The sequence below is a fragment of the Netta rufina genome (assembly GCF_964035555.1).
Source record: "Netta rufina genome assembly, chromosome: 2".
In the NCBI taxonomy this organism is placed as follows: Eukaryota; Metazoa; Chordata; class Aves; order Anseriformes; family Anatidae; genus Netta; species Netta rufina.
The window spans coordinates 61,503,538-61,525,783 of NC_140124.1; the positions used below are offsets into that span (position 1 = coordinate 61,503,538).

Here is a 22,246-nt window from a genome sequence, read left to right on the forward strand (position 1 = left end):
ATGTGAGTTTTAAAACAGTGCACACACTTGGACGCAGCACGAGGATTGCTGGTTTAGAACTTTTATATTGGAGAGTACCTATGAAATGTCTTCAGTAATATACTAAGATTTTTAAAGACAAGTAAATACAGTAGCTTAAAACGTTTTACTGGGCTGGTAATGCTGAATGTTCAAACTCTATATGGCTGAACTGAAAGTCATCGCTTCACCTGAAAGTATCTGAATATTCATACTAAAAAAAAATGGGAAAAGCTTCATTCTTTGTGGCAGAACGTTCTGATGAATGAGTTGCGAATTTGAGATTATTAAAAGAATGGAATGAAAGAAGCAAGTGAATTGGATACAATATTGCTTTAGTTGAGAATTCCTTTTCTTCATTATTCTTTATGCAGTAGTGTACCTCCCATTCAGTTCTTAAGGAAGGCATAAATCTGGTATTATCTAGGAATAGTCAAGTCTTGTTAAGCAATATTCTAAATATTGTTTAATCTTAGTTGAAATTAAAACCGTGTTTATCAAAGTAGTGAGAGTAGATTTTTTCTCTACATAAGTACAGAGTGATTAGATTATAAGCCAGTTGTTACATTTTGTAATTGATATAGTTTGATCATGTTTTTTTTTCCATTCTTAGATTCTTTTTTTGTTTGCAATTTCAGCAAAATTTTTTGTGTTGGAACTTTCATATCTTATTTCTAGTTCTTTTAATTAAAATAATGCAAAAATTTTGGTTAATCAATTTACTGGTGTTTGCTTTTATTTTTTATGTAATTGAAGCCATGAACTACCCTCATGTGGTAATAATAAAACTTTGTATAGATGGGTAATCAGTTAACAAGAATTAAAAACTGCTTATTTATAAATTTGATGAATTTGCATACTGGTACAGTAGAGAATTTGCAGGATATCAGCATTAAAACCAAATTTTAACTCAGCAAAGAAATGTTATGTTACTGTATTATCAGTTTTTATAACTTCTTTCTAATGTGTTGTTTGCATAATTAGTGCTGCAGGCATCTTAATAATATACCTACAATATACAGAAATTCTCTGTGCTGTGTCTTGACTCTCTTCTCATTGAGGGTATTTAGATGTAATATGTAGTCTTGCCCTTAGAGAAATCTGAGAAAGACACTGTGACTTGGAAAATCACCCTTATTCCTATGTTTCTAGTTTCTGTTGGATGGATTATAGTTCATCTAGTTTATAGCCATTAACCTTAGTCTTTCTACAACTTGAGAAAGAGTCAATATGCTACTCATACACTCTTGATAAAAAGTGAGACTTACCAATATATAGCCTGCTTCTTCCTACTTATAAGAAATTGTATTCTCTTGTGCAGGAGAAGAAGTGGCCTTACTAGTGCTTTGAATAAGTGTGCAGACCACTCCACAATTTTATTCTTTGCCTTGTATGTCTTGAGTCAGCTATGTGACTTACACTTGAGGAGAGTTTAAGTAAGAGATTTTTTTTTGAAGTTGTATAAGGAACAAAAAAGCATTTTACAAGAGAAAGAACTAGTTGAAGCTTAGGTAGCTCTATGGATTATCTCATAAATTTCATGTGCTCAGGTATGCATTAGTGAATGGGGGGACCAGATAGTAATTAAGGTATGAAGCAACAGTAGTGCATAAAGAGCAAATACCAAATTCTGCACTCTGAAGACTGATGCATGAAGTGTAGGATTCCTGAGCTAAAGCACTTAAGAAGTGTGAATGATCAGAAGTAATCAGCTGTAATCAGAAGATGACCTTTCCCAGGTGAAATCTAAGTTCTATGATTATTCTTTGGGACATAAGTTATATGTTCAGGTGGGAGTATGAACACTTTCAACCCTTCTATTTTTTTTGTTTATGCTGTGGAGACAGATGTTACCTTCCACATAAGAACTAAAGAAAGAGTATACTGATAGCTTGTGTGTCCCACTGGTGAGCTATTGGATTAGTCTTTAACAGAACAGAATACTAATTTTATCTGGTGGCAGAGAGAGAGAGCATAGTTTAATAACCTTGCATTCTTAGTTGCTGAATTATTTTTGAATGGTGTTCATTTATAAATAGTAACTTCCATTGCAAAAACAGTATTACCATTTTGTATGATTCCACAAAATATGATGGCATCATCTAATACACTTAAATAATCAGTGAATTTGTCCTGTTCTTATATTGTCTCTTCAAATGAGTTGATAAATGATTTAGAATTGGATATCCTAATAATACACAGGTCTTGGATTTTTTTTTAATCTGAAACCTCAATACCTTAAGTTGGTTTAGAATTGTTCAGATTTACTTAAAGCTATTTAGTGGATACTGTACCAATAAAAAGAAATAATAAAACAATAGCAAAGGGAACAGGGGGAAAAAGGGAAATAGAACTCTGACATGAATAAGTTACAAGGAAAAAAAAAGTGTGAAAATACCTTGAACCTATCTTTTTCTCAGCAAATGGTCTTGAATTCATTTTACTTTTATTGCAGCACTGGCCTAGGGGCAAAGTATGTTTGAGTGTTGCAACAAAGAGGGTGCTATACGGAGGAATTTTTTTAATAATAAAATACAATATATGTGTAAACCATGCAACCTTGTAACAAGAAACTTTATAAGAAGGGTAGACTGTGCTTAACTTTTCCACAATTCTGCAAGAATGAATTTTATGAGGTGTTAGTCAAAAAAAAAAAAATAAAATTATCAGCTGAGTTTTATTCTGTAAGGTTAAATGATTCTTATGACTATGTTTAAATACAGCAGCAGTATAAATTTGGACTTTGATTTACTGGCTAGTTCTCTTAAGGAGCAGAGTGCTTAACTATTAACTTTCTGTTAAATTGCTTCTGGATGAAGAGATTATTTGAAAGGCTTGTTCTTCAGGAGTTTTGTTCATGAAATAAATCTACTGATCAGTAATTCTAAATGCTTCCTCACATAACTTTTGAACCCTGTTAGTGCCTTTTTTTTTTTCTCCAAATAATGGAGTTAGAGCCTCTTCTCTAAATTAAATGTGTGAATGGAAAAATAATCAAGGAAAATTCCCTGGAATCTTTTACCCTACGGTTCCTTTCACCTTCCTCAACAGTACTAAATAAGATCATAATCTAACTGAAGTAAAAAAATCCCATTGCTTCAGTACGCTGCAGTACGCCAGAACTTTGCTTCAATTACAAATTGCTGAATATATCACTTAATCTGTATTTCCTTTAAGCAGAGCACTATAATTAAAATGGAGTAAAACCAACTGTAGAAATACCTAACCTGGGGAGCAGTTGTGTGTGTAAGTGAAAGACCACATCCTTCTTGTTTTCTCAAAAGTTTTATAGATTTTTATACTATGCTTTTTCTAATTTCTTTTGTTAAAATGTGGTACCCAAATGTGTGCAGTCATTGTACATTGGTAGTATAAAATGTTTTGTATCTTGCATGTGGGGTTATGGCTTCTGCAGTACTGCCAAGAATCATCCAGTGCCAAGCAGAACAATAATTACCTCATATGTTTTTAATAGCGCATGTATATTAATAATGACCCATTCTTGCATTTGTCTTTTTGGTGACATATTGTTGACTCATATTTAATTCATCATCCTACTCTAATCCCCAGATTCTTCTTTTTAGTGCTATTGCCTGCCATTCTCTGGTTTCCTGTGAGACAATTGTCTGAGATCATATCAGATGTTTTACTTAAGTTTAGAGATGCTGTCTCTAAAGTTTAAAAATATAGGATATATTATTACCCTGTCTAATAAATAGTTTGGCATGATGAATTTTCTGTTACTTCAAATATTTTATGTACAGCTTTATTATTTACATATGTACTTTCTTATTAAATGTTCCAACATTTTGTGTAGATACATTCGTCTATATCAGATTCATTTGTTGCCCTGTGTTTTTTCATCCAAAAGAATGCAATTTTATTTTCTAAGTACTCAGTCTTTCATCTTCTCAAAGGATCTTTCAGGAATGTGTATACACAGCTTTTGTTTATTTTTTCTAGTGTTCATTTGTGACTGTTCACATAACAAAAAGAAAAATCTTTGTAACTTATAGAACTTTATTTGGAAGGTCACCAAACCCTTGTTAGTTGAGTTTTTTTTATTTATCTATAGAAGAGGTGAAACATATCTTGTACAGGCTATGATGCTTTCTGCTAATTGCACTTTGAAAGTTGTTTGGGAGTTGTTCAGAATTATTTGTACCAATAAACCTATTAGAAATCACTCTACTTGGTCATTCAAGAGAGAGTTTCTTTACTTGGAGATCTTGGGTGGTGGTGAGTTAGGTCTATCTTCCAGGTAGAAAAGAACATGCAAAACAAAAACATTGTTGACCTGTATCAAAAGTGAGAGGGATCAGGCTAGCAAGAGGAGGTAAACAATGAAAAATATGACAAGGTGATTTTATTTCAGATTCATAAGGAAAATTCTAATTTTTCAGTATCCGATTGGTTCTGATCATGGGGTGTTCCCCCTCATGGTGACAAGCTGTTCTGGTCCTTGTTGATAGGTGATGGGAATTGTAGAAAACTGTTTGTGCGGAGAATAACAAGACTTTTAAAACATGTCCAAAGTGACCAGAAATTCAAGAAGTTGAAGAACTGAAATTTTGGTAGACTTAATTTCTATACTTTTTTTTTTAGGGGGCTGCCATGTTTTCCCCTGGCTGGAAATGCAAATCGTGGTTGAGTTAATCAGAGTTCTTGCTGAGTAGCTACACAATGCTGAGGTGCCATGCAATGCTGTCATTTCGAGTTCCAAAAATTTTAAATTTTAGGTAAAATTGGAGATTCCTGAGGAGTTTGAAGAAGCAGTCCAACAGAAAATATAGATTAGTAGACCAAAAAGAATTTTTTCTAAGCTATTGGATTTTCTTTTATTAAAATTAAAGTTCTGTAACTTCAATATGAAGTGCTGTGCTTTCTGCCTGTTCAGTTATCCCTTGTATAAAGTCACATCAGATGAAAGCATTCATAACTGAAAGAAATAATGATGCAGCCTTGCTCGATTTTCACGTTTCTTTAACACATCTGAGTTTATTAATGAGCCTGGCTAAACAAATAGGGGTAAATATGAATAACCCACAGAAATTTATTTGGTGACTACAGAGAATAAAAAGGACAAGGAAGATTGTCAGAAATAAAATGTATTCTGCACATTAGTATGACGACTGGTTTTCAAATATTTCACTGTGTGATTCACGTGAAAACACTTGAAAACATCATCTGTTTTTTTAAAGAAAACACAAAACACCACCAACAAAAACATAAAACAAAACCACCACCAGCAAACAAAACATCAAACTTATGAAAGTAATACATTGCAAGGCTAGTGGTAAGATAATAAAATCATGTAGCTATTTGTAGTATACTTCTAGCAGTTTTAAAATACAAGAAAAATGAAACAAACGGTGATTTTTTTTTTTCCTTTTAGAAATATAATACACAGAAGACCACAAAATAAGATTAGTCCTTTCCGTGTGTCGGTTATTACTGGTCTAGGATATGTATAGACAAATGATCTGAATATGAAAAGTGGCTATATTTTATTGGAAGTTTTTGAAGATATTTATTTGATCCAGTTAAAATTAGAAACAAATGGCTATTTGAAACTTCTTGAAGAGGTATAGAAGTTCCACCTAAACTTATGTAAAAATAAATTCCTAGGTTTGCATTTTAAGCTTCAGGATGTTAACTTCGTTATAAATTATCATAATTATCTTCAATGAGTTCTGTGAATGTGACTTCCCTTACTGGGGACATTCCCATTCTCTGGGAAGTATTTTCATTAAATCTTTATCTTAAAAAAGTAGTAGGGAATCAGTGCTTTGTGAAGTGCTTAGGAATATTCAAGTTGCTTACTTAAGGGGAGAATAGAAATGGAGAAATAGAAAGGATAAGGAACTTTCCTGGGTTTCATTGGTGGAGTTCTGCTGTATTACTTGGTTCTAATTCTACATGTCTGTGTCTTAGATAAAATTTTTGAAGATGAATTTGTGTCACGTTAAGATCCTACTGATATTTTTTGATCCTACTGATAATTTTGCATCAAATGTTGCAAAATAAGGCCTGTATTCAACTTTATTGAGCTCAATGAAAGGTCTGCTATTGATTTGTGATTCATTTAAAAAAAAAATCCATGTACATTAAACGCATTCAGTTAAAGCCTATTGATATGGAAGGGCTAACTGCTGACAGTATTTGTCTTTATTCCATTTTTTTCTTTGTGGTGGACTTACTAATTCAGGAAGATGTTGCATAGTGTAAATATGATGTTTAATATGTGTATAACTTCAGAGGATGGCAGCTTCTCACATTGGAGAGTTTCACAGCTGAAAATTTGTTTCCCTCCCCCCCCCCTTTTTTTTTCTTAAGAAAAAAGCCTATAACGCGATAAAAGCCTATAACCTAATAACATATTGCAACATCTTTATGAATGGAGGCACTTCAAAGTAAACATCTGTAGTTGTCTGGCCTTGAAAAGTAGTTTTATTCAACAAGTTAAGGCAAGAAACTGAATTTAAAGAAAGATCTTTACCATCCCTTCATAGATGCAGCCTGAGTAACGATGATCCGTACATACACCCATTCTCCCATACACAGCTAATGTTCTCTTCAAGACCCACTCTATACTGTTTGTAGTTAACGCGCTTGAACTGGTTATGTAGTTATAATTGATCTGTTGTACTGAAAAAGAAGCAACTTTCTGTGATGCTGCTTTCACAACTGTCTGAACATTTTTTTTTTAAGACTACTTGCACTAGGGTTAGAAATGTTCATTCTTGAACGCACTTTTTTCTCTTAATATGAGGCTTGTAATAAATCTTAGCACTAGAATCTGTTTAGGGGAGGACACCATCTCTCATGTCTAAACAGTGCCAAATACCAGGTTTCTTTCAGTAGCAATGAACATGCTGGATGTTGCATCTATGATGTTTCTGGATGTCTATATTGCATGCCAGTCTTTTGTGCTCCTATGAACCATACTAGTGTTTTTCCTAAAGGTCCTTACACCACCTCAGGTCAGTATGAGCTTTAAAGGGATCAGTCCCATGCTGCATTTTCTGTACAACTTGTCTCTGTCATCTTCTATGGTAAAAGTCAGATCAAGAATAAAGGAGTGTATTACAGGTCTCTAGAATGTGATTATGTGAGTGAGGTTTGAGTTACCTGATTTGGCCTTTGGAGAAATTGTAATAGTTCAAGATTCACTTTGCATCTAGAATTCACTGTATGGCAGTCAGAAATCCGAAGGGGTTAGGTAAAGAGAATACAACGTAATGATTGAGAGAAGTAAAAATTCAATTCCTTACAGCAGCTTGGACTACATATTTTATTGTGCTTTAACCAGGGAGACTTCATGCAGGCTGGGCTGTTGCAGAGAACATCTCTTATGTTAGGACTTCTGAATGCATTTTACTGCGATACCTTAATATCTGGAAGGGATTAGAAAGTAATTAAAGCTAGCATCAGTAGAATAAGGATTTAGTATTTTCTATACAATTTCTCTTAAATTCCTGTCAACTTCTCTGTTTTTACTTTCTTCCTGTTTAAGCAATTTTAAATTCCAGCAGAAAAGCACTTAGTCAATCTCAGCTGGGACACAGGTACCCTTCTTGCATGTATCCATCCCAAAAGATGTATCATCACTGAGTGATGCAAGGCAGTTTTCCTTTTCCTCTTTATGTCTATGCAGGGTATTGCACTGCCTTGGCAGTGCTGTCAGAAGCTCTGGTCTAGAATGAACAGTTGCAGCTGAAGTCCTGAACTTTGATCCTTTCTGTAGTAATGCAGTGAGCAGCCACCAGACCACCAAGCTAGTCAATTCAGGGTTCTTTCTGAATGTATGTTGACATGTGCTTCCTGCTTTGGGTTAGGGAAGTAACCTAAGACTTGCCTTTTACTAGGCATACGTTGTTTTAAGAACTGCCCAACATATTTTCAAATGGTTTTTCCATTAGTCAGAAGCTATTCCTGAAGTGCTTTTCTCACAGTTGACCCAAATCTGTTTTGTTTCAGGAGCTATGTTCAGCAACAAGCTGAGTTCTCCAAATGGATTTGAACTGGAGTAGACTTTGTTCTCTATGCTGGGAGAAATGTTGGGGGGTAAATTTCAACAATGAAGGAAAATCAAAAAGTATTTGCTTGTGTCAGGTCAGAGCAGTGATTTCTATTCCAGTGTGTGTGAGTATAGTTTGTGTGCATCTCTTCACTGGTCAACGTGCTGTGTATTTATCTTTTCTTCAATTAAAAAAGCATTTCCCATGTATCATTAAAGGACAAGCTTTTGGCTTATGGGTGCCTTATAAATGCCAATTTCTTTTCATTTTATTTTTATTGACACTTCCTTCCATGCTAGGGTTTTGACTGAAGTTTATGATTACCATTGAAGGCAGTAAAATTATCTCTGCTGACGTCTCTTTAAAAGTTGTAGCTTTATGAAGCTTGTTCTGACTTCTAATTTATCCCGTTTGATGCTGTAGTTTTCATTGCATGATTTCACATGGTGCTCAGACTTAGTGATTACATAATGTACATTTTATGAAATTGACTTGGTGCCAGAGGGGAGGCTCATAGCAGAGGAAATCATTAACATGCAAAATCTTAGCTCCAAAATCGCTTTAATTAGAAGCTTATTTCAAAGAGCTGCCACCTGCCTCTCATTTTGGCTTTGCAATAGCTCTAAAAATACACTGGTTTCAAAAAAAAAGTGTGACGTAAATGTATTCATATCACGCTAGAATAACGAAAGTACAAAACAACAGTAGCTGGACTTGTGCTTAAAAGTAACGCTTGCTGGCTGAAGGACATTCCTTCAAGGACAAGCTGCTGAAACTATGTAGAGTACACTAAGTGATTCCATCTGATCTGCAGAAAACACTATGGGTTATATTTTCACTTTATAAATATGTCACTGGCAAAGCCAACTGGCTGCAATAAGCTTTTTTGAAATGGACATTTCTGGCTGAGTTTTTGGAAGACTGCATTTCTTGAAGTAAAACATAAAAACCTTATTCACTAGCTACACATTAAAAACAAATGGCCAAAGGAAATAAGATGACCTATAAAAAGTTGGAAAATTAAAGGTTCATACACAATTTATTTTTCTTTAATTATAGTTTACGTGTAATGTTCAGGTAATTGGAGTTTGATTTTAATTAAAATCCAAGTATAAAAATTAGTGAGTAGAAACAACATAAATATGAACAACAAAATGGTAGGTATATTAAAAAATAATGCTGTACTCTTAAAGGCAATGGGAGGTTTTTTCTTTTTAGTTAGCTAAAAGTATGTTTTCAGTGCCTGCCATGTATTTGTTTCTTCAGACAGTATGGTTCAGTACTACAGTATGCTTGTAGATCATTGGAATGCTCTAAAAAACTTGTACTGCTATGTCATATCATTCAGTCATATCACTACTGTTAAAATAAGGTATTTTAACAACATGTGTGATTAGGGATTCATTATGAATGCTAAAGATGAATATTTCCATGTATGATGTATAGCTTCATATATATTACAAGAAGATGCTATACTTTTATTTCTACTGTTCTACTGATGCAACAAAATTAGTAAGAGTAATTTAGATATCTCTTAATATACATGAGAGCAGAAGCTATTACTACTCATTTCATAAGCAGTGACACCTCTATTGACCTTTATTTTTTATCTGTTATTGGAATTGTAATATGTCTGCTAGATTATCACTGCTGCACATGTATTATAATATCTGCTCTAATATATTTGGATCTTAAATGTCATCAGAAGAACAGATGCTAACAACTAAACTTCTCAAAACCAAGCTTCTCAAGCCAAGCTTCTCAAAACCTGAAGCTTCTTAAGCCTGGTTGCAAACCAGTCTAAAGATTTTCTTGCTACCATTAGTATAAACAGAAGCACCAGAAAACGAATGCTAACTACTAAGAAAGGTATAATACAAGACTTTTGTACTAGTAAGGGCATTTGCTTCAGAATTGAGTATCTTTTACATTTCTAATCTCACAATTAAACATCTTAATTTCATGCTTATACATTTTTAATTTCATGAGGCTCAATTCTAGGGCCAGTTCAGTTTTGTTGAACCTTCCCCAATAATCTGGATGCAGGAGTGGAATGCGTCCTTGGCAAGTTCACTGATGATACTAAACTGGGAGGTGCTGTTGACTCTCTTGGAGGGCTGAGGTCCTTCCACAGGCATCTAGATAGACTGGAGCACTGGGTAATCATCAATGACGTGAACTTCAACAAAGGCGATCTGGATTGTGCACGTGGGACAGAGTAATACCATATACAGGTACAGACTGGGAGAGCAGTGGCTCAAGAGCAGCCCTGCAGAAATTAACCCTGGGGTGCTGGTGACAGCAGGCTCAGTGTGAGCCAGCAGCGTGCCCTGGCAGCCAGGAGGGCAAACTGCATGGTGGGGTGTGTTAAACACGGCATACCCAACCAGTCCAAAGAGGTGATTCTCCTGATGTATTTAGCACTGGTGCAGCCTCACCTTGAATATTGTGTGCAGTTTGGGGATCCATAATACTAAAAAGGATGGTCCTTGAATGCCTGCAGAGGAGGGCAATGAAACTGGTAGAACTGGAAGGCTTGTCTTGTGAGAAGCTGAAATGTCCTTGGCTTGGTGTAAGCACTGCTCTACAACAATTAAAACATCAGCATGTTATCAGCACTCTTCTCATCCTAAGCCAAAACATAGCACCCTACCAGCTACTAGGAGGAAAATTAACTCTGTCCTAGCTGAAACCAGGACATATATCCATCCCTTATTGCATACAATTTATGTCATGCTCACCTTACACCCTTTCCAATACATTCTAATTAATCTCCATTTTTGTCTATGGTCTACACAACGTTCACTGAGTTCACATAGCTGGCCCTTTATAGCTTGATGGCATTACAGTACACTGTGCACCGGTGTCTACCAAAGCCTTATAATTCTGTGCATCTGACGTGCCAAGCCATTGAATCTACACAGTCCAATAAACTCAATTGTCCCTTTCTTTCCCCTGGGTGGAGGCAGGGCCCCTCTAATCCTGGTCAGAATCCTAATTTCTGTGTCCGAAGGACTGCCTGATGGAAGTTGGAGCAGCAAGCTTCTCAGAGAACCCCTTTTTCCTGATTGTTTTTCTTTGCAACTCATGTACCTGTGCTTTTAGGGTTGACGTAGATTTTCCATCCCATTTTCTCATGTCCTCTCCATGGTCACATAGATAAAACCACAGGTTGGCACAGGGTGTGTACTGACCATATCGTCTTTCTTGCACAGATGGATGCTTACCCTGATAGCTGAGACACTGGTTTGTACAGGTGGGAAGGAAAATAATCTCTCTTCGAGTTGGTAGACCTTTTCAGAAAGTTTCTCCAAAGTTTTCTCTTAGTTGATGGACATTTTCAGAAAGTTTCTCTCCAGCCAAGACGCAGGCCTGTATGGAAGAGGAGATACTTTCCTCGTACTGCTGGAGTTGTGTAGTCAATTCATCCACTGTGGGTTCCTCATGTTCTTTCCCGGCCATTACTGCCAATGAGCTTGAATATGATGATGGTGCAGTCCGTACACACTTCCGCCACATGGGTCATGTACACTTGACTTCATCTGGATCTGTGGGTATTTGTTTGTTGTCTAGGTCCCTATAAATCACATCCCGTACAGCTAATTCCCTCAGGTACAGGATTCCCTTCTCCATAGTTGTCCACTTGCCTGGTAGACATACAAATTCTTCCTTGAAGAGATACCTTTCCTTCACAGCTGACAGGAGATGCCTTCAAAAGCTGTAAGGTGGTACTCCATATCCAATTGCTTTGTCAGTGCCTGCATCTCTAGCTGCTAGGAGGAAAATTAACTCTATCCTAGCTGAAACCAGGACAAACAGCTGTGAGAGAAAAGAGTAAGAAACAACCATGCAGCCACAAAGGTTAGTGAAGAAGGAGGGAGAGAAGGTACTACAAGCCCACAAAGAAGACCACGGACTGTCCACCTGAAGCCCATGGAGGACCCCATGCACGTGAATATGCCTTGACTGGAGCTAGCTACCACTCAGGGAGACTCCACACAGGAACAGACTCCTGGCAGGAGATGTGGCCCACTGAAGAGGAGCTCATGCATTGGCAAATTTTCTGGTAGGACCTGTGACCTGTGGTGGATCAATGCTGGAGCAGTCTGTTCTTGAAGGCCTACATTCAAACAACCAATTGCTGGAGCAATTTTTGAAGAACTGCAGCCCAGAGGAAGGACTCAACATCGCAGCAGTCTGTGAAGGACTGCATTCTGTGTAAGGGATCCCACACTGGAAGAGAGGAAGAGTATGAGGAAGAAGTGGCATTTAGAGTGTTTACAAACCAACTGCATCCCCTGTTCCCCATAGCTTTTGCACTGATCAGGATCAGAGAAAGTAGAAGAGTTGGGAGTGAAGTTGAGCCTGGGAAGAAGGGGTGTGTATGGGGAAATGTATTTTTACGTTTGTTTCTTATTGTCCTAGCTCATTTTGAGTTGGTAATAAAATTAGTCTTCCCCAAATTGAGTCTGTTGTGCCTATGATGGTAATTGGTGAGTGATCTCCCTGACCTTATCTCAACCCATGAGCTTTTTCATTTTACGTTTTCCCCATTTTGCTGAAGTGGGGGAGTGAGAGACCAGCTTGGCCTGGCAGCTAGGTGTGTTAACCTACAACACCTCTGTTTCCTGAGCAGCCTGGATGCATCTATCTTAGCACTCCAGTCACATGAGCTATCACTCTGTCTCCTTGATCTTAGCCTTGTAACTGCATTCAGATTTCCAATTCCTTCTGTTTGTTCCTTATGATGTGTGTAGTAATTCAGAAACATCTCAGAGAGATACCTGAAAAGAGCATGGAAACTTTCACTGTTTTCCTTTTCAGCCCTGTTCTGCTGATTTGTTATGTCCCTTCTATTCACATCACCTCAGAGCCCCTTGATGGCCTACTGCATCCACCACTTCCTCATTCAAGTGTTGTGGAATCTCTACCCCCTGTTATTCCTAGTTTAAGGCTGCTCTTATGAGGTTGGCAAATATACTTTTTACATATTTAGTCAGGTGCATCCCATCTCTTCAAAACAGCTGTCAGTCCTCAAAGAGAGTCCCATAGTACTAGAAACCAAACTCAAAACAGGTCCCGACACCTGCAGTGCAACTGATTGTTGGCCCACAGGATCTACTCAGTCTTCCTCATGCCCTTACCCTTCCTCACAGGATAAAGGAGTGTGCCCTGAACTGCAGTTCTCAGAGTTACATCACGGAGCTTTCCAGGTCATGCCTGGCAGTTGCTAAGCTTAGATAGATTTATTTATGCAGAGTGATGATTTAATATAAATTTTACTATAAATTCTGGAAGGTGTTCTATTCTTATTTTAGAGCAGTCAGGTAAGTAACCAGGCCTGGTCTGGGAATGAGGAGGAATTACATAACTTGAGAAAGGGGAATTGGAAACTTGGAGGGATGGAGGTGAGTAGGACTGTTCCTTGTAGTATTAGCAGAGCATTAGATTGGCTTTGCCCATTTGCCTCTTCACAGCCTTACTGAGCCTTACTGAAACTCAAGTGATACTCTAAGCATGTATAGTTACTACAGTTCTCTTATAAATACATTTTTTTATTTATGCTAATAATATTTAATATTGTCATCTGTTAATGTGACAAAAAGGATGTTAAGAATTTTTTGAACCCTAATACTAAATAATCTTCATCTTTGTGTATGCATTTTGCTTTATTTTAATTGAAACATATATAAGGTACTTACTTAAATCCTTTTCACTGACTAATTTCTGAATTGCGTTAGTAAAATGATTGCAGTGCTCTTGGCTAGTACTTCAGAGACAGTATAAGGAGCAAACCAAATGTTTGTTCTGACTATGATCAGTAGTTGTTTTAACCTCTTGAGTACCACATATTTCAGCTGCAGAACGTTGGCTACAAGTTGTGAATAAATCAAGTAATTCTGGAATCTGTCCTGTGAATAATACTTAAGAGGGGAAATGATTTTTAAAGACTTTTAATAAGGCTGCTTTTACAAATTTCAGAGGAAGCATACTAGCTAGTCACATTTAAGAGGTGTGTGTATGTATGCATAGCTAATGTGTATGTATAATGTAGAATATGTTTCTAATTTAATAAACAATAAATTCTAAGACTGAACAGAAGCCATAGACTGTGCTTTATAATTTAAAAAGTCTGTGTAGAAAACCCTAGGAAAATCGTAGCTCTAAAACAATCGGTCTGTTTAGAAAATGCTTTTAGGGGATCTGTATGTCAAACCCATAATTCTCTTAAAATGATTGCATTTAGTCACAGGAAACATTTCTTCATTGACTTTATGCTGTTAACAGAGGTAAAGAGTTTGCATTTCCTAGAAGGATGTATGACTTTAATCTGCACATAGCGGTACACTTTAAATGTTTTCTCTTTTATTTGGAAACTTGAAACAAACTTCAAAATGTTATAGATCAAACTTTGAGACTTAATCATCGTATTGAAGTTGCTAGTGACAAGTGGCCAATGGTTTAAAGAGCTGCTATAAAGATGATATATTTACATTTTCTCACTTGCACTAGTAGAAAAAAGTCAACAAACAGATGTACTAACTGGCTGACATCAATAGTAGGCAAAATCTCGGTATAAGTACTTTTGATCAGTACCTCAATGGTTTCCACGTTGAATTGCTTTTGTTGACATGTTTGTTCATTAGTACAGATCCAGACGTGATTCAATGTAGGAAAGCAAGCTTTCACTGTTTTCTCAGGTAAATTTTTTTTTCTAAGGCACCAAAGATTGTTGATTAATGGAGTACTTCACTCTCATGCTTAACATGGAATATTGGATTTTTGAATAGAATGTTGAATAAAATTCTCTTCTCTTCTTTGATTTATGAATTCATCAAATGAAAATGCTATTTCTACCTTGCTAAAGTATGATTTAAGCGTTTGAAGTTGGCAGCTGATGTTATCCTTCCAAGTGTATTCACTTAAGGAGTTTTCAAGCAGACAAACCAACAAAACTCAGTTAAATGGGAATGACCTCTAAGGTTTTCAGAAGAGGTCTGTGTAGAACATTAGGCAAGAAACAGGTGTTATGTTTAGCATTTCAACCATGTACAAGCACTTGTGAAATCAAATTCTTGAAACTGTTTTACTCTATCTATAAAGTGTTGAGAAAAGTCAAAGTATTTTTACTAGCAACTGAGAGATTGAACAGCTTCCACCACGTGAACAACATGAATTACATTGTCGAATGTCCTTCCTTGTCTTTGAATTCAGGAGAGACACTTCATTCAGCTGTTCCAAGGTGTTAGTCTTACTGGTATGGCTTTCTCTTTAAACACATGGAAAATATTATTTGCTTGAATTACTGCAGTTAGTTATGAAACATAAAACCCATAATCAGCCTCTGATCTCAGAAGGCTTAAAAATGAAACTTTTGAATTTAGCTTGGTGTACTTGAGATATGGTAAGTCATGTCTTGGGGTTGTTGGCTAAAGGCTTGGTTAAAGGCTTGGACTTGTTTGCTCCAAGCCGATTTTTTCACTTCAATTTTAGTGTTGTTTGCACCAAATGGAGTGGATCTGTTTGTTTCTACTTTCCTTGAAGAGAAGGAAAAAAAAAAGTAGAGTGTGGAAAACATTACTATCATACTGTTTGTACATATCTGTAGAACTTGTGTTGTTCTAACTACTTTTGAAAGAATAGAATTGGTTATTTATTTTCGACCCACAGTTGCTACCACAGTTTGTAAGATATAGAGTTTTTGTAGGAGTATTGAAACATTTCTTTAAACTGAAAATATAACACCAGAAATTGTGATTTGAAATTAAATAATCTTTTAAAGTTAATACTGTGTAAATTAAAATTTGTCTTGTTAAAATTGCACTGATAAATATATTGTTTTTTAAACAATTTCAGAATCAAAGCTATATCATTAATGATGTTTTCTTTCCTTTGCTCTTCTTTCCTTTCTTAGGTCGAGATTTGATATGCATACAGTCCATGGATGGGATGCTAATGTTATTTGAACAGGAAAGCTACGCTTTTGGGCGTTTTTTACCTGGTTTTCTTCTGCCTGGTCCATTGACTTACAGCTCTCGGACAGATTCTTTCATTACGGTGTCTTCCTGTCGACAGGTTGAGAGTTACAAGTATGTGTTCGTATTCAGTAATTATTGCATATTTTGGTGCTGTCATTTAGTATGTAAACAAATAAAAGTAGTCATGTTTGATTTTTATTGCCTTTACTGTAAAAAGCAAACTGTGTCCTGTGGAGTTTATGGTCACATTACATATTTACACAATTAAAATAAGTTTGCTAGCTTTTCAAGGGTAGATTATGCTGTCCTGAAAGTATCAGGCTCTTCCCTGCTTTGGTTCAGTCTAATCTGTTCTTTCGGTTTTGTCTGTACTGTACTGCTAGAGCAAGATAATATTCCCTCCAGTAGTTTCAATGTGATGTTTATTTTGATGCAAATAGGTGTTAGTCTGAAGAACCTGCTCCATTTTCTGAAGATATTTGGAACATGGGTTTGTTCATGGGATCCTCCTATAGGAATGAGGGCTGATGTGGAGAGATGGAGTCCACCTGCCGAAGTGGCAGTAGAATCTTGTTAACCTCATTGAGCCCTAGATTGGGGGATAGGTGCTAAGTCTTGCAACTGAATGATGGAACAGGGATTAATTGTCAAGTGCACAAAGGAGGATGACTTAATAATCTCTTAAAGGAAGTTCAATGAGTGGAGGCCCATCTGAAATGTGTATCCACAAGCACCTGCAGCCTGGACAGCAGGGGAGGAACTGGAAGTCAGATGTGCAGTTGCAGAGCTAAGATGTCACTGCAGTTAGAGATGTGGTACCTTGGTCCTGCAAAGCTACCTTGTCACATTTGATGACTTCAGGCTCTTAAGAAAAGACAGACAGAGAAGGATTTGTGTTCACCACAGAGGAACAGCTTGAATACACATGGCTCTCTCATGAAACCAGCATGCTGAGTTTATTGTTCAAATTCAGATGAATGCTAAATGCCAGGGATGTTGTGGAAAACATCTGCTATAGAGCCTTTTTTTAAACAAATAGAAGTTTCCTATTGCCTCCTAATGGAGGACTGCTGGGAGGGCAACACAATGGACTTCAGCATCTTGGAGTGTTGCTGGGGTTCATCAGGGAAAACTTTTTTGATACAGGTGCTAGACATGCTGGGTAGGTAAGAAGCTTTGCTGAATTCATAGCTCAGAAATAAGAAATAAATGCTTGGAGAAGTAATAGACAATGGCAGACATTGGCTGCAGTGACCATGAGATGATATGGATTAAGATCCTGATAGATGTGAGGAAGATATTCAGTGGAAATGAAGACTACATTTCAGGAGAACAGATGGCCCTGTTCAATGAACTGTTAGGCGGGATCCTCTGAAAGACAGTCCTAAAGGGCAACAGTGCTCTGGAGAGCTATTGAATCTTTGTGGATAACCTCCAAGACCAAGGACAATTCACATTGGTGTTCAAGAAACAGCAGTAAGCGGCTTGACTGAACAAGTAGATACTAATGAAGTTCAAATGGAAAAAGAAAATATATGGGAGATGGAAGTTAAGATGGACTACCAAGGAAAGATACAGAAATATCAAGTGGGCATGCAGGGGATGTAACCAGGATGATATAAGCTTGGTTAAAACTTCTACTAGCAGAGAATCTGAAGGACAAGAAAGACCCTCACAAATACATCAGACATAAAAGGAAAATCATATGCCAACTACTGACCAAAATTATGTGCCAAAGCATAAGAAGATGAAGGAGATAAACACATGCTTTGCCTCATCTTTTCTCTATTAAAAATGATAAGGTCTGCTTTTAGGCCTTCTGGATCTTTGTGCCTAACAATAAATCTGTGGGTATGGAGGCATTACCCATGATTTAAAAAAAAAAATAAAAAATCAAGAATTACAAGATGGATGGAAGAAGTGGCAAAGTGGCAGAGCTGTCAGGCTTTTAGAGTAGTGGTTGATGGTGATTCAAACTGGCAGACATAAATAAGTGATATTCCTCAGGAGCTGATATTGGAACCAATATTTCTTTAACACTGTCATCAAAGAGCTGGACCATAAGAGAGAATAAATATCCTGAAAATCAAGGATGATGCCAAACTGTAGGAAGTGACAAATACAAAGAAGTTAGGGCTGCCATCTTGTCAAGCTGGAGGAATGGGCTGACAAGTACAATATGGATTTGCAAAAAAGCTTATTTACAACCATAAGAAGGAATGTAAAAAATAAATATAATAATTTCATTGGTTGTTTATTTATTTTTTGAATTTTAGTCTTCAAGCAATCAAACCATATTTAGAAGGAAATATGCTGTCCCTCCTGCTTCCCTCTGATGTCTTGATCTTGTGGTCTGTTTAAGATTGAAATAGATATTCTTAGAAGTGTGAGAAGCAATATTGTATTATCCCAAGAGTTCTTGTATTTCAGTTCAGGATTTACTTTATTTTTTTATTATTATTGTTTTTTTTTTGTATATATACCACTGAGTATGATTTCCTTTGCCATACAGCTATCATGCAACGTCTTTCTGAACTGTTAGTATGGGCGGCTACCAAAGAATCAAGTAGGCAGAAACCTTTCAAACTTATAAAAAAAAAAGTGATCTCAGCAGAAGCTATGTTGTTTGTCAAATTCAGAACTAACTCTGTTTAGTGCAGATGACTGACCATCAACAATACTACTGTTAGTATATATTTAAATGTGTTTTTGAAAGATGGATTGGTTCTGCATATTTTAGGACTGCAAACAAGTCAAGAGATACTGTGAAGTTTGGGAGTTTGCAAATAATGCTTTTGCAATAGAAATATTTTAGCACCATTATTTTAATTAACAACGTAGATAAGTTGTTGCTGTCACTTTTCAACAACCAGCCTTTTCACATGAATATATTGCATATTTCTATACTGAAATGTCACTTTTTGCCTACTGTAGCTTTTGAAGAGCATTCCATTTAAAATAAGAAACTATCTGCATTCCTGGTCATAACTGTGGAAATAACAGTTCTGTCTTTTTAAAAATTTCACTACAATACCTGTTTGGAAAATTATGTCAAATGCCATCTCGTTCTTATTTTTTATTCATGAAGAAAGCAATGGATGATGCTGTTCTTTGATTTGATCAAATTTGATTTGTATCCTCACTAAATGTTGAAACACTATTATGTTGCTTGAATAAACAAGAAGCTAGGCTCCAGTACTGACCCCTGGGGTATAATACTTGTGTACCTAAGTCTCCCTCTGGACTTGGTGACACTGACCACAACCTTCTGAACCTGCCAGTTCAACCAGTCTTCAGTCTACATCATTGACTTATGTAGCTTGTACATCATCAGCTTATGTATGAGGATGTTACAAAATACAGAATCAAAAGTGCATCTGAAATGAATTGTACTGTCAACATTAGCTTGGAATTGTATTTATTCTTTGGACTTCTGTAGTCTTCTGGGTATGGTAAATATTTTGAGATCAATTTTCTTTGGGAGATATCTTCAGTTAAAAACTACTGCTAACGCTGGTAGCTCCTCTCTGCAGTTAAGCAGTAGAGAACTTGGGAAGCACCAATAGTGCTGAACTGAGGTTTTCTTCATCTTAAAATGAGTCTTTCAATGTCTTTTCCCCAAGTCATACCTACAGGCTACTTTGCTTGACCTCCACAGCTTTTTCCCTGAAGCTGCAGAAATCTCACCTACACAGGCTCTTATGATTTCTGGTTTTAGATATACTCAAACACTCCACTGCACAACAGATGCTACCAAAAAATTTTAGGGAGGGATCAAAAATGTTGTCATGCAACCACCTTAGGTGTCTCTGTGAAAGAATGATTAAATGAATGTGGAAAAAGAATTTCTTCTTTGTTTTGTGAATAAGTTTGATTATAGTTGTCACTGATATTTTCCTCCTGGATGTACATTACTTTGCTCCTAGTAATGAGAGCGTGAAGTGTAATGCTCAATCTTTGTTACCCACGATGGTTCTTTTATTTCTTTCAGTTTTTATTTTAACACTGATCACAACTATTATTACTAATTATATACCTACAAGTCATTAGTTCACTTATACAGATCAGAATGTGGTTTCTGTGGTGGGACTTGGCCTTGATTACAGACATAATGTAAAGCATTTAAAAAATCATTATAGTACCTTGTTTAGAAGGGTTTTAATATATGTGAAGTGTAGCTTCCTGAAAATACATGGAAACATCATATCTTTAAACTTTATTTTCTCACTGAAATAAAAATGCCATTTTCCTGATTTTCTTTTATCTGAAAGTTTCTTGGTATTGATGTACTTCGGGTGAGAGAGGGTAAAGGTGTGCTGAAATATCAAAGAAAATAAAAATACAACTTTAAATTTTTTTTTTTTTTATAAATCATGTTTCAAGAATCTAATCTGGAAAATGTAAATCTAACACAGTGCTTTATTGTGATACTGTATGTTATCCTGCTTTATCACTCGATTTTCTCAAGCAATACTCTTTTAATTATGGTGCTTAAACTTGGTGAAACATTCCTAGATTCTAGATATTGCCCAAGAAGTTTATAGACATTGTGTTATTAATATGGGAGACAATATATATACTGCAAGTAATAGAATATTAATATTAAAAAGAAACTAGAGTGTATTAAAATTTATAATGAATAAATTTTTTTTTCTTAAAAATAAAACACTTTTTCATCGCGTTTAGAGTCTTGGCTCACTGCTCCAACAAATGTGGGTTAAATCATTCTTTGTCATTAATTCACAAATGTGCTGTTTCTATTGTAGGAAGGTGTTGTTTTAAAGGAATTTGCCTCGGATTCTGAGTAGTGCTCTCTGTTATTGTCCAATCTTAAGACACTGTGTTACTAATCTTTAGCATGCCTCTGAACTATTAGGACATTAGATTAAAGTTAGTTAATACTTCTACAGTGAAGGAAATAGACATAGTAAGGAGAGAAGTTGTTGTATTTATGGTTGTATTAATCAAATATATATTTTTATATTTCAGTAATGAAAAAATATACAATTTTTTATTTCCTGTGTTGATTCAGAATTTTTTTCAAGGTCTAAAAGCAAAATGAGTTTTATAGTTAAATGATTGTATATTTGATGTGATAGCTGAATGGGAAGTTTTTCTGTTGGTCACCTGTGATTTGATTTTTTTTGTGACGAGGAACTTGTGTTTGTTTAGGTGGTACTTAAACACCGGTCCATAAACATTAATGCATATTACTGCTCAGTGGGAATTTGGTTTGAGAACTATGAATTAACCCACAATTAGTTAACAAAATGGTAATATTCTAGCCCAGTTTATTGCTAAAATATGTTTAAAATAGAAATGTTTCTTAGGTCAGAATCTGCGGAGTGTACTAATTTACTGTTATTTCTTAGATTGGAATGATTTAATTCATTCAATGGATGCTTAACTATGAGCTTGAAAGTGTAACTATTATATATAACAGATTGTACTATGTATTTCATGGTAGTTTAAGAATTTTAAACCTTATTAAGTGGAAAGAATGTTTATTGCAATCCTAATTTCACGAATTGAAAATATCTTGATTTCTTGCCTCTATCTCACTTGTAATCTGTATTTCTATCCTTTAATTTAGTTAGCTGTTCAATTATATTAACACAAGGAAATCTGAGTAGAATACTTTTTTGAAATCTGCCTTACACTTAGCTTTTATTCTGCAATGTTATTTAACATCTTTGCTGATAGGTGCATTGCATCTGACAATCCTTTTTAGGTTCTGCTTCTACTGTGTATGTATACTCATAACATGATAATTATATATATATTTATTTTTCTTTTTTACCTAAAGGTATTAACAACAAAGATTTTTTTTTAAACTTTTTTTTTTTTTTTTTTTTAATCTTCCTATAACAGATATCAAGTGCTGGTATTTGCAACAGATGCTGAGGCAAGACAAGAAACAGTACAGAAAAAACTTAGTTCTGGAAAAAGACTTGCGGTAAAATCTGTTAATTACATATATCCTGTATGGTGCATTGCATATATTTTAGAAAGACCAATGCTAAGTAACAAGTGGAAACGTTATCTGCTGACAGAGGACCTTATCCAATTACTGTGGAAGGCAATGGAAAGACTCCACTAAATTTCTGTTAGGATTTCGTTGTGCCATAGGTTGGGCCTTAAAACTTGCTGCTGTTCTAAGAAAAACAAACAGAAAAAAGAATTGTATAATGAACATAGCTACTTCCAAGACAATCTTTGTAATGCAAA

General features: G+C 35.7%; 1 protein-coding gene across 1 annotated transcript in view; it reads left to right on the top strand.

Annotated features, from left to right (window-relative positions):
• Nucleotides 1-22,246, top strand: part of BBS9 (Bardet-Biedl syndrome 9) — a 324,493-nt gene that overhangs the window by 14,735 nt on the left and 287,512 nt on the right. Inside the window, exons 6-7 of the mRNA XM_084282162.1 lie at nucleotides 15,955-16,129; nucleotides 21,890-21,974. Of these exons, the coding sequence (XP_084138288.1) occupies nucleotides 15,955-16,129; nucleotides 21,890-21,974 (260 nt within the window). The remainder of the gene's footprint in view (nucleotides 1-15,954; nucleotides 16,130-21,889; nucleotides 21,975-22,246) is intronic.